We start from the raw sequence: 23,944 nt of genomic DNA on the forward strand, positions 1-23,944 counted from the left end.
TGTCTGCACCAAGCACGATACCAAAATTAAACTAAAACTCTGCTCCTTGTACATGTCCTTCAATTACACATATCCTTCTATTTTCTGCATATTCATGCATTGGTTACATAAACCTAACCGAGGCAATCCTCTGACAAGGATGATTAGCAAGGACTGATATCAACTGGGGTCGTTCTCGCCAAGTGCTTGGAGATGGCCTTGTCAGAACCAACACTCTGAAGCTGCTTTGTCAGAGACCAAGCCAAGACCTTGTGGCAACATCCACATCCCAGCATTACCTCTTGCATAATTGCATGACCTTCTGAGTGAGGGATCGTGAGAATGCTCAGATGCCAATGACTGCTAGATTGACCATCCCTTAATCCACACTATCATCTCCATCTATCTGGCCTCAAAAGAAACGAGGCTACAAGTGAGCCAAAGTTGCAAGTTTCAATGACTCCGCAGCACCTCACCGGCAACCTGTCGACTTCCAGACTACAGAAGCTGGAGATGTCCATAGTAAATGGATGCAGTCAAGGTTGTCCACAGATCAGACATCTACCTGGAACTAAAGGTAGAGGTGAACCTATCAATGACAGAAAGGCAATCAGTGCCTGCTGGAAGGAACACTTCTTAATACTTTTCAAATGTAATATGATAGTGGCATCCAGTGCAGCTGATGAGCCAACAAGGCTTCAATGAATATGTCAATGAATACTTGACATTTAGGCTCGGAGTGCACACAGATGCAGGCCTGCATACTGCAGCTCAACTACAGGTTCTGAAGTGTAGTCTCTGTGTAGGTTAAGTAAGTTCCCGTTAGATCTGAAGATCACATTATCATATTTTCCTTGTTGTGGAAGTGGGCATGGGGACAAAAGTGCCACATTTGTGCCCACACCTCCTCCCTCACCACGAGTGGTATCGGGGAGGAGGCAGTTCCCAAGATTAGTTCCATTCTCACTATCTAATTCAGTTCCCTGGCAATAACCCTCCGTGTGAAGTCAAAAGGAGGACCCCTCTGTGTTATCACAGATGGACTTGTTCCTTAGGCGAAGATGGTCTTGATGACAGTATTCTGTGTTATCACAGATGGACTTGTTCCTTAGGTGAAGATGGTCTTGATGACAGTATTCTGTGATCCCCAGGAATAGCCTCTGCCTCTCAATTCCAGACAATAAGATTGTTGATTTCTTTGTAGCCACTAAAAAAAAAGACCTCAGGAGAGTACAGTGGCACCACTGAGGGTCTGAAACCCAACAATGAAGAATCTTACTCAGAAACCAACAATCTTATTGTCCGGAACTGGGAGGCAGAAACTATTCCTGGGGACCATGGACCTATATGTGGGCGGATGTTACCCGAATGGATGTGATGCGGCGCATGACTGTATATTAAGTGTGTGTGTATATGTTTTTTTATTCTTGTATACATTTTTGCTCATGAGGATGAGAATTTGTATTAAATATGACAGAAATGTCATAAATGTCATACTTCCTGGCAATTCTAATAATTCCCGATGTTCATTTTTAAATTCTTGTAAATGAGTCCATTTTTGAGTTTGTGGCTGTTAGCTACAAATCTATATGAACAGTTTTCATAATAAGTATATAGGCATTTGTCAAGGCAATATAAAAAATATGGATAGGATGTTCTTTTAACTAAATTACCTCCAGCACAGGGTTCAATTATTTCTGCCATTAAATCCAGCTTTCTCTGAGCAGTAAAGTTAATCTGAACTCTGCATGTGGAACACTGCAGGACATTAATGAGGAATAAAAGAGATTAAATTTGCTTTGTGAACTTTCCCTCCCTGACTGGGGAATTCAATAGTTTGTATATTTAGCTCCCACTTCTTCAACAAGCTATTGTAGAAGCTACCATTTTCTCTTTAATAAGCAGTGCTTGCAAATAATTTCTGTCCTGGATGTATGGGTAAAACCAGGCAAGATGGACTATTACTTCTACTTCAGTTCCTTCATCCCCTTCCTGGGCTTTATTCAAAAGCCTGGTGATGGGTTTGATGTGAAACCAAGGATCAAAAAGCAAAAATTGAGAACCCCAAAAAAAATCTGAATCTCCCTCCACAGGCACTACCCGCCAAGTATAGTGAAACCTCGTTAGAACGCGATTCGTTAATCTGCCAAACATTGATGCCAGCCTAACAGCCACAAACTCCAAAATGGACTCTTATAGCTCATTTACAAGATGTGTAAGTTAATATGTGGAGTTTAAAGATCTTATTATAGGGGTTGAGTCACAGTTTTCTGTTTTCCTGCTTCCTGAATCATGACCTGTATGCATCTGTTCCGCGACTAGGCTGTAACGCGGTATGAAATCTTGGACCCCAACTACCGTGTTCTAACGAGGTTTTACAGTATTTCCAGCATTTTCTGCTGTTAAATATGAAATCAAAGATACTTATTTGATGAGGTGAATGCTCCAAAGGTTCACTTGCCAGTCAAGGTGTTCTTCCTCTCTTTTTAAAATATTTTCATTAATGTTTTACAATATAAACAGTTGAACAATTGTACAATGCACTACAATGTTCGAGAAAGAAAAAATTCATGAAAACATCATACAATATTCTCATAATAAGAAAATCGAGAGCACAGAGCTCAATCACGAAGATAAGATTTAACAACAAAAAACCCAAAAAGAAAAATTTCAAAACCCCTTCCTCTAAGCAAGGTTGAAAGTTCTGATACAAAACTACCTCCCAACAGTGTAGAAATTGCAGGAGAGAGCATGGTATTTTTTTTTTTGCACCAGGATGGATGATATTTGAACTAGCAGGTATAGGTTTAAGGTGAGAGTGGCGAAATTTTAGAAGGACCTGAGGAGCAACCTTTTGACTTTGTGGGTAGTCCACATCTGGGATCAGCTGAAGAGGAAATATTGATGGCAATATGATTTTGATATTCAAAATATATTTGGACAGATATGTGCAGAGGAAGTGTTTGTACTGATATGGCCCAAATGCAAGCAAATGGGAATAGCCCAGAATGTCAACTTGGTCAGCATGAACAAGTGGGCTGAAGGACCTATTTCAATGTTGCATTGCTCCATGACTCTATGCCATGAAATGAGAGCTTACCTTCCATTCAACATCCGCGAGAACAGAAGGAAATGTTCTGGGATGTATCCTGCAGTTTACATGCAGGTAAATCTCTCATGAGGATCTTGGCTCTGTAAAAATATCAACCCCAAAGTAACACATCCTGGCAGAACCACACTCCAGGAAATTTGGAGTTTCAAGCCATCCGATTGGATTTGGAGTCTGATCCAGATACAAGACCTGTTATTCCTAGAACAGAGAGTGTTAGGATAAGAGCGGAAATATTAATGTTTTCCCCTTAATTAGCCCCATTGACCATTGCTATTAAATACATATTTGGGGACCCTTTGCTTTAAAGCAATATGTTGACATTTATTGAGCATTGATACATGCACCAGTGGATTCATAATGATCTACCAAATGAGCACCATCAAGCTGTATCTAGCTTAGTTAAGCACTTCCAGGCTGTGAACACTGAAAGGTAGGTGATTTTTACTGATCAAGGTCAATTTTAATTGACAAACTAGGGAATCCTTCCCCTCTAAGTTAAATACTATGAGGGATAACAATATAAAGAAGCATTGATGAATTTGTGCTGCATTTCAAAGATCTTACGCATTAGTATATAGGAAATTCAAATGCTGTCTTGATTTTCCACACATTGTTACTCCTCACCAAACCCTTTGCAATGTAAACTGACAGACCAGAGTGCCAAGTGCTCTAGGGCTAACATCTCAATGACCAAAAGTTTAATAAACAGATGCTTGCATTGAAGCAGCGTGTGCTAAGAGAGAGAGTTTCAGCATGTGGGAAGGGTGAGCTCGAGGTGTAGCTCAAACTTGCTCTGCTCTGAAGAGGAGGTGATATTGCAGCTCAATTAAGCTCTGGTTATACCCCACTCTGAGTACTGTGTTCAATTCTAGTCACACCATTATGTGAAGGCTTTTGAAATGGTGCAGAAGACATTCACCAGGATTCTACCTGGATTAGGAACATGTTAAGCAAGTTAAGGCTTTTCTTTTTGGAGAATAAGAGGTGACAATAGAGGTGTATAAGATTATGAGGGACATAGATAGAATGTCAGCTACCATATTTGCCCAAGGGGTGAGGGTAGTTATGCCTCATGAGCTTAATTGTGTTTTTGAGGAAGTAACAAAAGAAGTTTTGAAGATAGGGTAGTAGATGTGGTGTATATGGATTTTTAGTAAGGACTTTGGCAACGTTTCCATCGTAGACTCATTCAGAAAGTCAAGAGGCATGGGATCCATAGAACCTTTGCTGGGCGAATTCAGATCTGCAGAAATCAGCGGGTAGTAGTGGACAGAACGTATTCTCCCTGGAGGCCAGTGACTCGCAGGGTTCCGCAGGGATCTGTCCTGGGACCCCTGCTCTTTGTGATTTTCATAAATTACCTGGATGAACAATTAGAGGGATGGGTCAGTAAATTTGCAATTGACATGAAGGTTGGAGGTGTGGATAATGTAGAAGCTTGTCGTAGGTTATAACAGGATTGATTGCAGCTTCCACCACAATCGACTGAATGGTTCATAGCTGGTCTCTGTTGTCCTCCACAGCATCATCAATTTTCTAACGGAACAGCAGCCACCACTTGGCTGTAATTCCAACCATTTATTCTGATTAAAAAGTGCTCTATGGTGATGCAGTGTGGATAAACATTCATGGAATCTCATATCCAATTTGTGTAACATCATGTTCCAAAGCAAGCATTTCAACTGGTATACACTGACTGACGTCTTCCAACATTTCCTCTTCTTGGTTAAGCTGGCATTTTCCACCTTGACGCAACCACTTGCTAGAAGAAAATGAAAACAATTTGATTGATTCTGTTCTATGTAATGGTAAATGCCTCTATCAAATCACTCTCAGTAGTTTTCAACATAAATACGAAAACCAACAAGGTTGGGTCAGATACAGCAATGAGCTCTCTGAACCCTTCTCCATTAACAATGGCGTGAAGCAAGGCTGTGTTCTCGCACCAACCCTCTTTTCAATCTTCTTCAGCATGATGCTGAACCAAGCCATGAAAGACCCCAACAATGAAGACGCTGTTTACATCCGGTACCGCACGGATGGCAGTCTCTTCAATCTGAGGCGCCTGCAAGCTCACACCAAGACACAAGAGAAACTTGTCCGTGAACTACTCTTTGCAGATGATGCCGCTTTAGTTGCCCATTCAGAGCCAGCTCTTCAGCGCTTGACGTCCTGCTTTGCGGAAACTGCCAAAATGTTTGGCCTGGAAGTCAGCCTGAAGAAAACTGAGGTCCTCCATCAGCCAGCTCCCCACCATGACTACCAGCCCCCCCACATCTCCATCGGGCACACAAAACTCAAAACGGTCAACCAGTTTACCTATCTCGGCTGCACCATTTCATCAGATGCAAGGATCGACAATGAGATAGACAACAGACTCGCCAAGGCAAATAGCGCCTTTGGAAGACTACACAAAAGAGTCTGGAAAAACAACCAACTGAAAAACCTCACAAAGATAAGCGTATACAGAGCCGTTGTCATACCCACACTCCTGTTCGGCTCCGAATCATGGGTCCTCTACCGGCACCACCTACGGCTCCTAGAACGCTTCCACCAGCGTTGTCTCCGCTCCATCCTCAACATCCATTGGAGCGCTCACACCCCTAACGTCGAGGTACTCGAGATGGCAGAGGTCGACAGCATCGAGTCCACGCTGCTGTAGATCCAGCTGCGCTGGATGGGTCACGTCTCCAGAATGGAGGACCATCGCCTTCCCAAGATCGTATTATATGGCGAGCTCTCCACTGGCCACCGTGACAGAGGTGCACCAAAGAAAAGGTACAAGGACTGCCTAAAGAAATCTCTTGGTGCCTGCCACATTGACCACCGCCAGTGGGCTGATAACGCCTCAAACCGTGCATCTTGGCGCCTCACAGTTTGGCGGGCAGCAGCCTCCTTTGAAGAAGACCGCAGAGCCCACCTCACTGACAAAAGGCAAAGGAGGAAAAACCCAACACCCAACCCCAACCAACCAATTTTCCCTTGCAACCGCTGCAATCGTGTCTGCCTGTCCCGCATCGGACTGGTCAGCCACAAACGAGCCTGCAGCTGACGTGGACTTTTTACCCCCTCCATAAATCTTCGTCCGCGAAGCCAAGCCAAAGAACTTGTTAGTTTTATTGAAACCCATAGGAAAGCTGAGATTATTTTCCCAATTCCTTTCAAGTATTCACTTGTGCTATAAAAGTAGATACAAGTGACCTGTCTCTCTGTGTAATTACACCCCCAGGGTAATTCATTCTGCAACAGCTTCTTATTAAGAGCCTGGATGCCCTGATACACTGTAAAAAGGTTTTGCGGCACCAAGCTCAAAACGTCCACATTCATTGTGACATATTATTGCAAACTGTGAAGTAGATCAGCCCTCCTCGTGAGAGCAGGTGAAGATTGCAAAGGAAAAAGTTTCCTATCAAGTGAAATCAGCACCAAAAATAATAATGTTACTGAAAGATGCTTCACTAGAATCAGGATTTATTGTCTTGAACAAGTCATGATATTCGGTGTTTTGTGGCAATGTCACAGTGTAAATGTTCATATAAAACACTTTTACAACAATAAATTTAAAAAAAAAGTGCACAAAAAGTAACGCAGTGTCTTTGGTTCCTTGATCATTCAGGAATCTGAGGGATGCGGGGAAGAAGCTGTCCTTGTGTTACTGAGAGCTTGTCTTTAGGCTTTTGTATCTTTTCCCCAATGGTAGCAGAGAGAAGAGGGCATGGCCTGGGTGGTGGGGGTCTTTGAGGATAGAGACTGCTTTATTAAGACAATGCTTCTTGTAGATGTTCTCAGTGGAGGGAAGGCTGGTGCCTGTGATGTTGCAAGCCAAGTTAACAACCCTCTGGAGTTTTTTTCTTGTCTTGAGAATTGGCGCCTCCATACCAGACAGTGATGCAACCAGCCAGAATGCTCTCCGCGGTGCCCCTGTAGAAGTTTACGAGAGTCTTTGGTGACGTACCGAATCTCCTCAAACTCCTCACAAAGTATAGCTGCTGGCAAGCCTTCTTCAGTATGGAGGCTCCAGAACAAATCCTCAGAGATGTTAACACCCAAGAGGACTGCGTCGTGTTCCCATGAGTTCCTTCTGAAGTCCACAATCATCTTCTTGGTTTTGTTAAAGTTGAGCGCAAGATTGTTGGCGTGATTCCACTCAACGAGCTGTTCTATCTCCCTCCTGTTCGCTTCCTCACTGCAGTTTGTGATTCTGCTGACAACTGTGGTGTCATCGGCAGATTTGTAGATAGCATTGGAATTGTGCTTGGCTGCACAGTCATTGGTGTATAATGAGTAGAGCAGGGGGCTAAGCACTCATTCTTGAGGTACACCTGTGTTGATAATCAGTGAGGAGGAGATGTTGTTTCCGATTCGGTCTTCCAATGAGAAAGTCAAGGATCACAGATTTTTAGAATCTATTTTTGTTATTTCTGATCCTTGGTAATTTTCCACCATGCATTTTATCAGTTCATATTTTTTCCAATGTCATTATCCATAAAACTGCTTTAAAATAATTCCACTTTAAGGACTCAAAAAGAATATTATTCAATTCATATTGAGCGTGGAACAAGCTGCAGGCTGAAGTGGTAAATGCGAGCTCAATTTTGACATTTAAAAAAAACTTGGAAAGGTACATGGATGAGAGGGATATGGAGGCCTGTGGCTAGGTGCAGATCAATGGGACGAAGCAGAATAATAATTTGCCACAGACTAGATTGGCCAAGGGGTCTGTTTCTGTGCTGTAGTGTTATTCGGGATTTTGATGCCTGTTTTGTTCTACAGTACTAGTGATCATGTGAAGATTGTTAGTGACCACAATATTTGGCTCATTGTAATAAATTTAATTCCAATGTAGGCATTCTAATTTATCATTTAACTGTCTTTTTTTTTGCAAGGGAGAATCTGCTGGACTGGTACCAATGCTAATAGTTTGCTCTTTTGTGTGGCTTTGCAGTGCCCCTGGTCTCCAAGATCTGCCCAAGTGATACGTACAGGGTTTGGAAAAGTGGGCAGAACCTGCGGGTGGACACCACGTTATTAGGCTTTGATCACATGACCTGGCAACGAGGAAACCGTAGTTTTGTCTTCCGAGGGCAAGGTCAGTACGTGGGTTTCCTGCAGCATTTGGCTTGACTGTGGAGGCCAAATCATTGGGTAGATTTAAAGCAGAGGATGATGGGTACTTGACTCAGATTTTAGATTTACTTTCAGAGTACATACATGAACATCACATACAACCCTGAGATTCTTTTTCTGTGGGCAAGGCAGAATTACCACTAATTGGTAGTGGGGGAAAAATTGTGCACAGTGTATAGATGTAAACACTCAAAGAACTGTAAACAGATAATATATGTAAGTAAACTGACTGTGGAACACAGGGATAATTTTAAAAATTCAATAAAGCAAGAGTCCTTAAATGAGTCCCTGAATGAGTTTGTTGTTGAAGAATCTGATGGTTCAGGTTGGCAGGTGTTCCTGAAGGTTATGATTATTATGGGGAGAAGATAGGGAGAATGGGGTTGAAGTAGAAAATACATTAGCCATGATTTGAATGGCGGAGTGAACTCAATGGGCTGAATGGCCTAATTCTGTTCCCATCTCTTATGGTCTCATGGCATAATGCAGGTTTATAATGCATGTAATTTCCTATTCATACTGTGCTTCAGGGTTAATGAGATTTGTGAAGTGTGGTACCCCCTCATCATAATGTGCTTCCCTAAGATACTACTACATGGCATGATTGCATATGACTCCCCCTTCAATATAGAATCTTGTTGAAAGCTCTCTGTGCACCTTTTTAAGAGGGGGAGGGGAAGTGCATGCTCTGCAATGTGTAATTTCATTTCACTCAGAGAGTTTGATTTATTTCTGTAAGATATTACTAGCCCTAACTAGCTTGAAATTGACACTATGTGATGAACCCAGAATTTCGCTGGTTTAAGACAGCGCAGAAAAAAAACTAATCAGGAATGAGAAACTGGATGCTAGATAATAACAGATTAACCAAATGAGAGGCCCAAATTTCTCATATGAGATGGTTGCCCAATCAAGAATGATTAAAATATTTGGATCCAAATGCTTTGGGATTTAGAAGAATGAAAGGTGATTTTGTTAAAAACATAAGGTCCCAAAGGTGGGGGGGTGGGGGGGGGGAGCAGTAAGGTAGATGTTGATATGATTTTTGCTGCTGTAAGAATCTCCATCAGGGAGAAATAATTCCAAGAATATAGATAGTCATTTAAAACTGGAGGTACAGGAATCACCCACAGAGGGTAGTAAATCTCTGAAATTCTATCTGCTGAGCATTTTGAAGTTTAGATCAGTGGCCTTCAAACTTTTTCTTTCCACTCACATACCACTCACATATGGCAAAGGGATTTCTAGAATTGGGAAGTTGTAGTCAACAGCGCATTTCATTTTTTTTCCCCCTGAGAGCTGTGGGAACAAAGTTCTAGCCCCATGAAGGTTCCAGAATAACAGCTATCCAAGAATTTAGGACTTGTGCATCTTCACATATTTATGCTTGTGGGGAGACTAAAGCCAAAAGTATTAGATGGAATGGCCATTTTAATGCTGAAATTTCTGATGATCAAACTAGAACCTCAATTGCCTATTCCTCAAAATGAACCTGCAGTACTCATCTATGAACAGCAAGGGGGTCCTTACACTCCCTTGACCAAATGACCGAAACAAAGTAACTGGAAGTTTACTTAGTTGCTCCTCATTGAGCCTACCTTAGAACAAAATGGCCGTTCCACTTGCTGAAGTAAGGTGCATGAAAACAATTCAATGTTTACAAAGGTTTTTGGGATGTACTAAGGGCATAAAAGGCGCTCAACAATTATTTCCTCCTTTTCAAATTACATGGGGTGCTCTTCCCGTTCAGGAAGTTCATAAACCATGGTGAGCAGATTCTGTGGTGGCCAAAATGGCATGTTCAATTGTGCAGTTTTGAAAATGAAAGAAACTGCAAATGCTGGAAGGTTGCTCCATTTTTCTGTTTGTATCAAGTTGGTCTTTACTGCTGTAACCAATCCATCTGTGACTTTGGCTGTGTTTTCCTGTCTCCATTGTTATACCCTGACCAAATGGACGTTTCCCACAGCCCTGCTATTATCAATACATAACGGAGAAATAAGTTTAATTATGCTCTAATCGTCCCACTAACTTATTTGATCTGGTCTCACCCTATCACAGATATCATCTCTGTCCTAACGATCTCTGCAATTTAATTATTTAATCTCTCTTTCCTATCTCTGACAGCCAACCTTAATTCAGTTTCACTGTCCACAGATGCTACTTGACTTGCAGAGTGTTTTTCAGCATTTCTGTTCTTAACAGTATTATTGTGGAATGGTTTTCCACAAACCATCATATTATATGCAAAATATTTCTATTGAGCAGTTATTTATAATATTTGTAATAAACCATGTTTCTGAATATTAAAGAAAGATTTTGTGGTATCAGTAATTTAGCAGTACCCAAGAACACAAGAAAATGGGAAAATGGGAAAATCTATCCCACCATCCAACATGATCATGGCTGATTTGCCCCAGGCCTTCATTCCTCTTCTGTAAGTTTCAGACAGCCTGATCTTTCAAAAGTTGATCTTCCTCCTTTTTAAAACACCCCATTAATCTAAACCAGTGGTTTTCAATTTTTTTCTTTTCACTCACATACCATTTTAAGAAATCCCTTTGCCATATGTGAGTGGTATGTGAGTGGAAAGAAAAAGTTTGAAGGCCACTGATCTAAACTTCAAAACGCTCAGCAGATAGAATTTCAGAGATTTACTACCCTCTGTGGGTGATTCCTGTACCTCCAGTTTTAAATAACTATCTATATTCTTGGAATTATTTCTTCCTGATGGAGATTCTTACAGCAGCAAAAATCATATCAACATCTACCTTACTGCTCCCCCCCAACCCCCCCCACCTTTAGGACCTTATGTTTTTAACAAAATCACCTTTCATTCTTCTAAATCCTAAAGCATTTGGATCCAAATATTTTAATCATTCTTGATTGGGCAACCATCTCATATGAGAAATTTGGGCCTCTTATTTGGTTAATCTGTTATTATCTAGCATCCAGTTTCTCATTCCTGATTAGTTTTTTTCTGCGCTGTCTTAAACCAGCGAACTTCTGGGTTCATCACATAGCGTCAATTTTAATGCATTATTTAATTGAAGGAGATGGAAATCTGCATGTTCTGATGCTTCCAATTTCTTCAGATAACTGCGCAGTGGTAATGGAGATTGACCACGACCGACAAATGGTCTACTCGGAGACTCTGTCGCTAGCTAACTTTGACCACGACATGCTGTTGGTTGCCGTGCAGCCCTCAGAAGAGCAGGTGGCAAGCCGTCTCAGCACCCCCATCGTTACCACCCAGTTAGACACCAAGAACATCTCGTTTGAAAGGTAACAGTAACTTTGTGTTCTCTGAAAGTAGAATTCCTTTATCATGGTTAAAGAGGTGCTAGGGGACTGTATTAAAATAGAATGTGGTATTGAGTCAATCAAAGAGATACCAGAATAAATGGCCATTAAGTTATAAAAAAATAACATTTATGGAATAACTAAGAGATTGCAGAAAAAAACTGTTAAACTCAGTCATAGAGTTTTACAGTTCTGATACAGGACTTTCAGCCCATCAGGTTAATGCCAACCAAGTTGTCTACCAGCTCTAGACTCATTTGGCCCTTATTCCTCTATTTTTTTTTCTTAACCATGAATCTGTCCAAATGTCTTAGAAATGTTACAATTACACCTACTTTTACCACTTCTTCTGGTTGCTTGATTCACACATCCACCATCCTCTGTATGAAAAAAGGTGTCCCTCAGGTCCCTTTTAAATCTTTCTCCTCTTACCTTCAATCTATGCTCTCTAGTTTTAGATTTCCCTATTCTTGGACTATTTATTTTATCTATGCCCCTCATGAGCTTATGAACTTCAATAGGATTCTCCCTCAGCCTTCTATATTCCAGGGATAAAAGTCCCAGCAAAACCAGCCCTTCCTCATAATTCGAATCCATCAGTCCTGGTAACTTTGCATTTGAATTCAAAATACTTGAAATTGAAATTGCTCAGAATATTTTCTAAACTAGTTATAGAATGCTAAGGAGACAAATGTGGGCACTGTCATGATAATGAACATGTATGAGATGTACCGCAAGTCACGTGGTATGAGAGGGAGAGATAAGAACACAAGCAAGAGAACAAAGGAAACGGGAGAATAAAGCCACAGAGAAGTTTACCTGATAAAACTTGTGTTTAATGTTTTATTAACTTCACAAAATCCGCACAAAAATGCCAGAAATAAAGGAAATCCGAGACGACCAGGAGATGAGGGACCACGATGCTGAAAAGAAAGGTGCAGCAAAGCTGTACACAGATTCTAAACGTGGAGCCAAGTACTCAGACATCATGCCAGGAGATAATGTTCTAGTGAGGCATGAAACTGGTGGTAAGCTAGACACACCTTATTACCATCAACCCTATACTGTCGTATCCAGAAGTGGCAGTATGGTGACAGTCAAGTCTCCGACTGGGGTCCTGTATAAGAGAAATGTATCAGGTGTAAAAAGGTACCAGTCCAGAGATATATCGAGCGATGAGGTTGAAAGGCCAATACGAGATGCTGAAACTAAGAGACCTGATGATGTTCCAGAGGCAGTTACCAGCACTCCTGATGAAGTGACTAGAGCGCCAGAAACACCCGAAGCCGTGGCGAGCAGCATTTCCGACGCTGAGAGTGAACAACCGAGAAGCGACGACAATATCGCAGGCAGGCTGAAACGAAACCGGAAAGTGCCCAAACGATCCGAAGACTTTGTGCCATAGTTTTAATAAGAATTTTGGGACAGTATTTTAATCTTATATCATAAAGTGCATGTATGAGTGCTGTAGGAAGTAAATTTTATGTAGCTGAGTTATTGTATTACCATTAGTTACGATGTTTGTATGTTTCCGAGGGATATTGGTAAGTGAAGGTAAAGTTTATTTCTGATTAAAGGAGGGATGTCATGATAATGAATATGTATGAGATGTACCGGAAGTCACGTGGTATGAGAGGGAGAGATAAGAACACAAGCAAGAGAACAAAGGAAATGGGAGAATAAAGCCACAGAGTTTACCTGATAAAACTTGTGTTTAATGTTTTATTAACTTCACATTTCGGGCCACAAATGTGACAGGCACTACTTTCTGATAGCTCCAGAGACTGTGTTTGATCCTATCTTTAGGATGTTGTCTCTGCAGAGCTTGCATGTTCTCTAATTGCAAGAGCATTCCCGGCTGCTGCAGTTTACCTCTGCAACTTGCTCCTGCTATGTATGAGAATCAGAGGGGAGCCAACGAGCATGTAAAGGGAACAAGTTACTGGGAAATAATTGGCTGAATAGGATGACTGGAATTGCCCTCAAAACAAGCTTAGAATAAGTGGACCAATGTCATGAGAAATAGGAAATATTAAAAGCTAATATGTAAAGTTTAAACTCAAATTCTGCAGTTCAATCGTTCACATTTTTTCTTAATCTCACATCTGAAACAAACCTTTATTTGAGACATACATATTTTACCTGTTTCCATATTTAAAAATAATTTTCTCAGTAACATGGGAAAAAGAAAAGCAAACCAGGAAGTATGAAAGCCCTTACTTCATATGTCTAGCAATTGGAGTTGACTCATGGATGCATTTATCTTTAATTGGAGTTTGAGAAGTAAAAAGTAGCACCAACATGACACATAATTATGAAATTCCTTCCTCTATCACCAAACTCATCCTGAACCTTCAACACAGAATTCCTTTGTTTTTTTTTTCATTTGGCAGTGATATCTATGTTGTAAGATTGGCACGTATACTCCAGAGTTAGGCCAAATGAATCAAGATTCTCAAAAGAATGTACTCCCTATTTTCTGGAAAAAATCCTAATTTCCCTATTCTTTCTTACATTTTCCTTGCTATAGCTTAATTTTTTTTCTGATTATTTAAACTAATAATCACATTCACAACATCTCCTCCTTGTCATATTCTGCTCTAAGCTGCCACATTACCATAAGCTAAGTGAACCCAAGACTGTCCCTCCAGGGCACTATTCTTCAGCCCATAAGTCCATGTAATCCACTTTAGATCTGTATGCTGCCAAAGATTCATGACATTAATTAAATGATGTACAATATTTAAACCATTATATCCCATTGCCAGAATTTGTTGAGTAATGTAGTAAATGACTCGAGAGAATCAATGTTAATCATTTCGTAGTAATGGCCATGTTCCATTATGCAGCCTTAGGTTAAAAGGTGCAAGGTATGTGGTTTACAGCATATTCTTTCCAAAGGAGATATTCCTGCCCTTTCTTGTACAAATTGATCCTCATTATCTGTCGCCTCTTCCAATTCTGCCGAATAGTCTTGCTAACCGCTCTAATCTGACTGGTTGCTTTATAGCAACATCAAACCTGTAAATTTACGGCAGCCAATCTGTAGCATTTTATCTGGTAGTTAACCCCCCTGTCATGTGGCAGGATGCTGAACTCCATTTCTCAGAGTATAAATTTTCAGCCGGTGCTGTTTTCAATTTCCTCAAAACTCATTTGAAGGAACTTATCAACACATTGCAATAATTGCCAGCTACTTACACCCTCTAAAAATATTAGCATGTATATTTTTCAAGTCCACTTGTGTAAGATCTAACAAATGTTCCTAATTATATTCATACATTTACATTTATCGGATTACTTAGTGACATAATTCCAGTTAGTCAGTCAACCTTGTGAGGTGGATGGTGAAGTAACTTAATACTTTTTTTTTCTTTGGCTTGGCTTCGCGGACGAAGATTTAATACAATACTTTATCATATACATTATTTTTTAAAATTAGATCATTTTGTTTAGGAAAATCTTGCTCACAAAACATCAGAAATGTATTTCAATTATGTAAGTATGAAGATAGAAATGGTTGCAAGGGAGCCATCACTCTTTCAACCATATTATTATCTTTCCTGTAGTTAGACTCTAAATTTGGCCTCATCAATGTCGTATATGGTTTCACAATAACATCTCAACTCCTGTACTCAGTTGATGTATGAATGCCAATGTGCCAAAAGCTTGCATTATGACCCAATCTACCTGTGAGGCCACTTTAAAGGAATTATGTATCTGTTTTATCACGCTTTCACCAGTGCCCTACTGTGTACCATACAAGTTCAACTGTGGTTTGTCCACCAAAAGTTCAATACCTCACACTTGTCCACATTAAATTCCATCTGCTATTTTATAGCCTATTTTTCCAAAATGTCCAGATCCTGTTGCAAGTTTTGAAAACTTTCACTGGTCCCCACTACACTCCCAATCTTAGTGTCATCATCTCTTAGGATGCCTTTCAACAACTTACCCAATACTTATGACAGGCTCACTGGCCAATAATTTTGCTGTCTTAGTCCCTTTCTTGAAGCATGGAACAAAATTAACTATCCTCCAATCCTCTGGCATTTCACCTGTGGCTAAGGACATTTTAAATACCTCTGCTAGGGTCTCTGCATGAGTCTCTCTCAGGATCCAAAGGAATATATCTTGTCAGGCCCCAGGGATTTATCCAAACACATTTGCCTCAGGATGACAAGCACCTCCTCTTCTGAAATCTGTATAGGGGTTTTGCCTATTGACTTGTGTCCATCTCTCAAGTAAATACAGATGCAAAAAAAAAAATTAAGATCGCCACTCCCACCCCTGCCCCCATCTCTTTTGCCCACCATCAGATTCTACCACTTGCTGGGTGGAATTTTCAGAGGCGAATTGATCTAGACATTGTTAGGATGATGTAAGAAATGGGAATGCCTGGAGAAGGTGCAAACTCCACACAGACAGCATCCTAGGTTAGATTGAAGCAGAGTCGCTAGTGCTGTGAGGCAACAGCTCTTCTGTTGACCCCTGGAGGGTGTACATTTATGATCGTTGGCAAAAGAATCAAAAGTGACACAAGAAAATACTTTTCATCAAATGAGTGGTCAGTAACTGTAAGGATCTTGAAAGCAGATCCAGAAGTTACCCATCTACTTGAATGGAAAATGTTGCAGGGCTTTAAAGAAAACTCAAGAGAATGGGATTAACTGGGCTCTGTGGTATGGGCCTGATGGGCTGAATGGCTTCTTCTGATCATGTACCAATTCTCAAAGGCGATTATGTTTGGATACCACAGCTGCCTCCAGTCCTATATGGACCCTGAACTTGAGCAAATGTTCTACAGTCTCTAACTATCTTTGATTACACCATCATATGAATATTTATAATAAATTATTTAAGCACATGATTGATGATGAAGATTAATTACCAATCTTCGTTAATGGCATTACTTTGCAGAACTGCATGGCAGTTGAAAGGGACTTACCAAGGCTAAAAATGATATATGGTAGATTTGAATTTAGATCTAAATTTTTCCTATAAGCATTTGATATAAAGACCAAAGAATATAATTCTGCTGGAGAATGAAAGTTTTCCATCTTATAGCTAAGTGACAACGCTAATACTGGATCCATTCAGTATGAGCTCTAATCTTGCCTGAGGAGAAACAATTTTTACCACACCATTACGATTTGTTCCCACATCCACCATCTCCATGGTCTCTTTGAGAAAGGCCAACATAACAAACACCTATCACCAGGAACAAATTTGAAGTTGTCCAGTTAATTAAATTAGAATTCTTGCAGTCATTTGGAAAGGGAAATTTCTGTCCCAATCAATCCATATTGCAGTGGCCTCATTCTCCCTTCTAGCCTCCTACAGTGTTGCTATCATTCTGTAGTTGTTATCCTTTTTGCTGGTTCATCTCATTGAGAATCGAATAACAGGTTATTAACATATATTCTTCTCAATCAAATCTCTAACTAGTTAAGAAAATAAATTTGCCTTTACTGCCCAGAGAGAACCTAAAAATAAACATTAAACATAAAGAACAGATTAATAAACGTTTTCTTCCTGAAGTTTTGCTTGAGGATATCTTAGTGTTCGTCTGATGCTCCAGATTTAAGTGGTTAATGGACTTTGGGAACATCATTTGAATGACATGCTCCACAGGCTTGAATACAAGATCGGTTAAAAGCCAATTAAGATGTCACCACCGTTTCCTTTGATTTTCCCTCTCAGAAATAAATCTGGAATCCTGGGCTGGAGAAGTGAGAAGACTGAAATAATAAACGGATACGAGTCCAAGGTAAAGAAATATTAAAGGATTCAATGATGTCGACTAGAGAATTTGGCAAAACAGATCAGAAATGTCCCTGGCTGTCAATCATTAACCCAATATCCAAAATTTCTAATCTGTGCTTTTGTCATGTGAAGGTCTATGCTGGGAGCCACTGTTAACATTCCTAAGCTATGTGGCTTGCTGAGTTTCTCCAGCACTTTTGTGTCCTGCACTAGACTCCAGCATCTGCAGATTTTCTTGTCTACCTCAATAATTACAGTCCAGGTTTCTGTTGATATAAATGTATAATTTCCCAGATAGATTGCCAATTGTCCTTTGTATTTTCCTCAATGGACTCTGGAAGCTAAAATGGTACAAGAATACTCAAAAACTTGATTCAGGGAAAGGACCACCTGGTTTATTAATCCTATGCCATCATTCATCTTTAAATTACCTGAATGAATGCCCTTCGTATCATCCTTCCACATTATCTAGACAGCACAAAAATGCTATTAGAATATTATTTGATCATTTAAAGCAGTGGTTCTCAACCTTTTTCTTTCCACTCACATACCATTTTAAGTATTCCCTATGCCATCGGTGCTCTGTGATTAGTAAGGGATTGCTTAAGGTGGTGTGTGGAAGGACAGAAAAAGTTTGAAAACCACTGTTTTAATCATCCCTAATTGACTCGTTATGTGCAGGGTTTCATAACTCCAAAAGAAATGGGCCAATGACAATTTTTCTCAAGCATAATATTTCAGTAACAATTGGGTCTAGAGCAGTGATTCTCAACCTTCCCTTCCCCTCCCACTCCTATATTACCTTAATCAATCCCTTACTAATCACAGAGGACCAATGGCATAGGGATTACTTAAAGTGGGATTTGAGTGAAAAGGAAAAGGTTGAGAACCACTGTTCCAAAGCCACCTTTTATCAGCTATGGGTCCCCCTAAGACTCTGCTCAAAGTTTATGGCCCCCCTTCCCCGTGAGCCAGTCGTTTGGTTTCTTCCGTATTTCTTTCCTACCAACTGCTTATAAAACATACAATATACTTACGTGAGGTGAAAGGAAAACAAGGCTTATGCGCTGTGGCCCCCTGGGAGAATGGCTGTTCTAAAGTATGATCATATACAAAGTGTCACACACATTAGATTCATTGCTGTTTGGTTGTCTGAAGCTCAATGGAATGAGCAACATTGCATTTCTCCTACTGATGCTGCTCAACCCAACGAGCTCCTTCAACACGTGCTTCAGATTCTAGCACCTGTACTCTACTGTGTGCCTCCGAAACAAAGACTGTCAGCAGGTGCATTTGAGGCCTGATAATATGGATGCATCTTAAAATACACAAGGGCAGATGGAGCTGTAGATCAAGTGAGATGCAGTAGGCTGTGGGGAATCTTGTGGGATTCATTAACACTGGCAAACACCACATGGGCCATGACTTCATGTCCTCTTCTGTACCTTTTCTAGGTGTATGGGGCTTCCAATGTGGAACTAGTCACGAGGACAAGGACAGAGCATCTGTCGGATCAGAACAAGGGTAAAAGCAAAGGTAAGTGAGGCAGTACTTTCTCTCTGTAAACAATCACATGAAATCAGGTAGCTCAGTGCCAGCATGACACCAGCACTGCGAGAAAGAGAATTGAAGGGAGGCTGATTCAATGGAGTTAGAAGACAAACAAGAGGAAAGGTATTCTGCGGAAGTCCATGAATAGAAGGCAAATCTTTTTTGAATTAGATTAATAATCCATTCTGCATTTGGACAGATTTGGTGCTGGGGTGGAGGGCGGGGGGTCATGTGGCGGGGGTTAATTTACAAGGCTTTGCACACTCACATTCTACTCTTTATTCAACCCCCTTGATGATATCCAAACCAAGCTGAGAATTCCTGTTGCTCATTTGTTTTCAGTGGACAGACATCACTAGGTATATGGTATTCAGGTGCTCACAGGATTTTCAAATCTGTAATTCAATTTCAGTTGTTCTGACAAGATTATAAACCACAAGATAAAAGCTCACAATGGCAAAGAGTTTACGGTCATTCACATTGAACAATGCTTGAAATGTTTACTCGCTGCAGCTGAACAGGTACCTTATAAAGGAAAACAATAATTAGTAAACAAATTGAATTAAATTAAAATAAAGAATAAATACATTAGATAGATAATAAATATTCACAGTAATCCTAGAGCCCAAAAGTGCAATCCCTGATTAATATACCAACGGGAAAATGTCTGATAGCTTTGGGAAGAAACTGTTCTTGAACCTAAAGATGCTGGTTCTCAGGGATCTGCACCTCCTGCCCAAAGGTAGCAGTTGAGAAGAGGTTGAGACCAGGGGGATCAGAGTCCTTTATGATGTTGGCTGCCTTCTTGAGGCATTGCCTCACACTAATGTCTGTAATGGATTTCAGTTAAGTGGATGGTCAATTCCTGGCTTGGTTACAAAAATATTTTGCAGTATCAAGAAGGGAGCAACATTGAGATAATCACTGAGTCAGAAGTCACATAGAAAGGTCGTAAGCAAATTCATTGTTTAGGATCTGAATTTGTAGTATAACATGACTGACCTAGATAATAATATAAATTGATTTAACTCCCTGAAAAATAAAGAGAACTTCATTTCATAAAAAATATTGCCGCCTGTACCATGCACCAGAGAGGGTAGGAATAGGAAGCTGTGGCAGATTAATGTGTAGCTGAAGCGTTGGTGCAGGGGACAGGGGTTCAGATTTGTGGATCATTGGAATCTCTTCTGGGGAAGGTCTGACCTGTACAAAAAGGTCGGGCTGCACCTGAACTGAAGAGGAACCGATATCCTGGCCGGTGGGTTCGCTAGACCTGTGGGGGGTGGGGCGCGAAGCAGAAGGTGAGTGCAGAGAATAGGGCAAACATCAAAAGCATGATGCTATGTGTCCTGAGTTTGTGAGGAAGGACAGGGAGGGGTCAAAACATAAATGTAGTCAGAGGGTTTTTTGTCTAGGAGTTTTAGGAATAGAGTGTGGACCAGTGCATGGAACTACGAGACAATTGGAGGAAGGGCAGGATTGCTTGATACTGGGGTTTAGGTATTTTAAAAGGAATAAGATGGAAGGTAAGGGAGGGGGAATAGCATTACTGGTCAAGGATAGCATCACGGCTATAGAATGCAGGATGCTGAAGAGGGAGTGTCTACTGAGACGGTGTGGGTGGAAGTCAGAAATAGGAAGGGAGCAATCACTACTAGGAGTAGCCTGTAGGCCCCCAAATAGCCCTCGGGACACCAAGGAGCAGATAAGAAGGCAGATTTTGGAATGATGCAGGAAATACAGGGTTGTTGTAATAGAAGACTTCAACTTCCCCAATATTGACTGATATTTCCTGACTGCCAGAGGGATATATATGGCTGAATTTGCCAGGTGTGTTTAAGAAGGATTCCTGACACATGACCAGCTGATGAGAGGAGAGGCCATACTGGATCTAGTTCTAGGTAATGAAACTGGTCAGGTGGTGAACCCCTCATTGGGTGAGCATTTTATTGAAAGTGCCCACATATCCCAGGGCTTTAGCACAGCTATGGATAATGATAAAAGCAAACAAAACAGTAAACTATTTAATTAGGGAAAGGCTAATTATGATAGGATAAGGCAGGAACTAATAAGAGTAAATTGGAAACAGATATTCAAGAGTGAAAGCACAGAACTAATGTGGAAAAAGTTTAGGGACTAGTGCCGGGTTCAGGATAAGGTTTGTCCCACTGAGACAGGGACAAGATGGTAGGAAAAGAGAACTATGGTTGACAAAACAGGTGAGGCAGCTGGTCAAAAAGAAGGAAGCATACATTAGATTTAGGAAATGGGAGGGGCTCATGGGAATTAAATGGTAGCCACAAAGAGAGCTTGAAAGGGGCAGAAGAAAGCCTTGGCATGTAGGATTAAGAACCCCAAAGCATTCTATGAGTATGTGAAGGATGATGAGAATGAAGGTGGAGCCGCTAAAAGATAAAGGAAGCAATATGCCTGGAGGAGGAGGACGTTGGGAGGTCCTAAATGAATACTTTGTTTCACAAGAGAAAAGGACCTTGATTAGGGTGAGGTTGGAATAGAACAGGCTTATGTGCTGGATGATGCTGAAATTAAGGTAGAGAAAGTGTTGGATTTTCTTATAAACATTAAGACTAATAATGTAGTCGAGACCTGTCTCGATATATCCAAGGTTGGTCTGGGAAGTGATAGCTGGGGCAGTGGCTATGATCTTTGACCCCCGGGGGGGTGCCAGAGGATTGGAGAATGGCAAATGTAGTCCCCTTGATTAAAAAAAATAGGAAGAATCCAAGAAATTATTTCAGTGGTGTGCAAACTATTGGAGAGGATTCTTAAGGATAATCAGCATGGCTTTGTGAAGGGAAGATCGTGCCTCATGAGCCTTAATTGAGTATTTTGAGGAGATAGCAAAAGAAGTTGATGAGGGTAGGGCAGTAGGTGTAGTCTTTATGAATTTTAGTCAGGCATTTGACAAGGTCCCCCATGGGAAACTTGTTCTGAAAGTCATGAAGCTTGGGATCCATGGAATCTTGGCTGTGTGGATTTTAAAAATTGGCTTGCATGTAGAAAGCAGATTAGTAGTGGAAGAAAAGTATTCAGTCTAGAGGTCAGTGACTAGTGGAACCCCTGGTGTTTGTGATTTTTATAAATGACCTAGATTAAGGGGTGGAAGGACGGGTCAGTAAGTTTGTGAATGATACGAAGATTGGAGGAATTATGAACGGTGCAGAACGTTGTTGTAGGTTACAAAAGAATAAGGAGACGATTTAAAGTTCATGGAAAAGTAGCAGGTGGAATTCAATCTGGATAAATGTAGGTGATGGATTTTGGAAGGACAAACCAGAAGGCTGAGTACAGGGTTAATGGTTGGCTACTTAAGAGTGTGGAAAAACAGGGTCCTCTAAATCCTCAAGGTCACTGCACAGATAGGATAGTTAAGAAGACCTATTGGATGTTGGGCTTCATAAATAGGGAAACTGAGTTAAAGAGCAGCAAGGTCATGTTGCAACTCTACAAATCTGGTGCAACCACACTTAGAGTATTGTGTTTAGTTCTGGTCATCTTATTATTGGAAGGATATGCCAGCTATGGAGAGGATGCAGAGGAGATTTACAAGGATGTTGCCTGGATTGAAAAAATATATCTTATGAGGTAAAGTTGGCAGAGCTAGGACTTTTCTCTTTGGAGTGAAGAAGGGTGAGATGACTTAATAGAGGTCTACAAGATTCTGAGAGGCATAGATAGCGTGGACAGCCAGTGCCTTTTTCCATAGGTAGGAATAGCTAACTCCAGAGGATGTGTTTACAAAGTGAAAGGAGGGAAGTTTAGGGGAGACGTCAGGGGTAAGTTTTTTTACACTGGGAGCTGCGGGTGCCTGGAATGCCTTGCCAGGGCGGTGGAGGCTGAAACATTAGAGGCACTTAACAGATTCTTAGGAACATGGATGGAAGAAAAATAGATGCTTATAAGATAGGGAGGGTTTAGTACTTTTTTTTAAGGAATATATGGTTTGGCACAACATTGAGGGCCGGAGGGGCTGTACTGTGCTGTAATGCTCTATGTTCTTTTATTGGGTAATAATAAAGAACTGAATTGCCAAGCATTCACCTCTAGAAACAGTAAGTATTTTCAAACCAAATGATCTTCACCAGATTAAGAATGTTTTGATAAGGTTGCTTTAGCAGTAATTTAATTTATTAAGGTACAGATATCATAAATGAGCCTTTTTCTAAAAAAAATAGAGCTTATAAATAATCTATGCACATGTCATTTCTGATCGTATTGTTGTGATATTTCAAACAAAGTTGTAACAATATCTGAGCAGAAATGCAAGCTTCAGGCTATAATTGTGAAGATTAGCTGACTAGTTGTCTTCTATAGCTTTGTTTGGGTTTCTTCCTTCAGGTGAGATGGGTGAAGCTCTGTTTTAATGAAGCGATAAATTTCGACCCCAGGACCAAAGATATATATATTTTTTTTAACAAAATACCAAGTTTGAGGCAGGTGTGTCAACTCTGAGCTTTCTCAAAGCTAAGCACCGTGTTTCAAAAGCTGATGTTGCGAGCGCTTTGCTGTATGGCGGCCAGCGAGCTACACCACCAATTTGCATTTCTCAACCCCAGATTCTTTTTTAAATTGTTCCAACCTCTAGGGCACCGGCGACACAAACCTGTATCAGCAGCGTCCAGTTTGTTGGCGCACCAACGAGTTATTCCGTCAAACAACCAGAAGATCAGAAGTAAAGTGTTTTTATATTTGTTTAAATTTTTAACTGTTCTTTTCAGTGACCTCAGAATAAATTTATTACAGTGGAACCTCCATAAATCATAATTCCCTTCGGTCAAAACTGCAAATAATTGGTTGTAATTTTCGTGGAATAAACCTTCATTTAAAATATCCCCAGATTGCCAAGCATTTTAGTTATTTTTGTAAATTTAATTTAATTTATATGTACTGCACAGTAACAGGCCCTTTCGGCCCATTAGCCTGTGCAGCTCAAATGCACCAATTGACCTACAAACCCAATATCTTCTTCTGAGGGTGGGAGGAACCCTGAGCACCCACAGGAAACCCACACAGCTCATGTGGAGGACGTAAAAACTTCTCAGAGACAGCGCCAATTCAAACACAGGTCGCTAGCACTGTAACAGT

General features: G+C 40.7%; 1 protein-coding gene across 1 annotated transcript in view; it reads left to right on the forward strand.

The window, feature by feature from the left end:
* The window catches only part of ankrd13b (ankyrin repeat domain 13B), a 234,888-nt gene that overhangs the window by 152,167 nt on the left and 58,777 nt on the right, over positions 1–23,944 (forward strand). The window contains exons 5-8 of the mRNA XM_069911666.1: positions 8,037–8,180; positions 11,314–11,503; positions 17,225–17,291; positions 18,742–18,823. Of these exons, the coding sequence (XP_069767767.1) occupies positions 8,037–8,180; positions 11,314–11,503; positions 17,225–17,291; positions 18,742–18,823 (483 nt within the window). The remainder of the gene's footprint in view (positions 1–8,036; positions 8,181–11,313; positions 11,504–17,224; positions 17,292–18,741; positions 18,824–23,944) is intronic.

The sequence above is a fragment of the Narcine bancroftii genome, chromosome 14, assembly GCF_036971445.1.
Source record: "Narcine bancroftii isolate sNarBan1 chromosome 14, sNarBan1.hap1, whole genome shotgun sequence".
Classification (NCBI taxonomy): Eukaryota; Metazoa; Chordata; class Chondrichthyes; order Torpediniformes; family Narcinidae; genus Narcine; species Narcine bancroftii.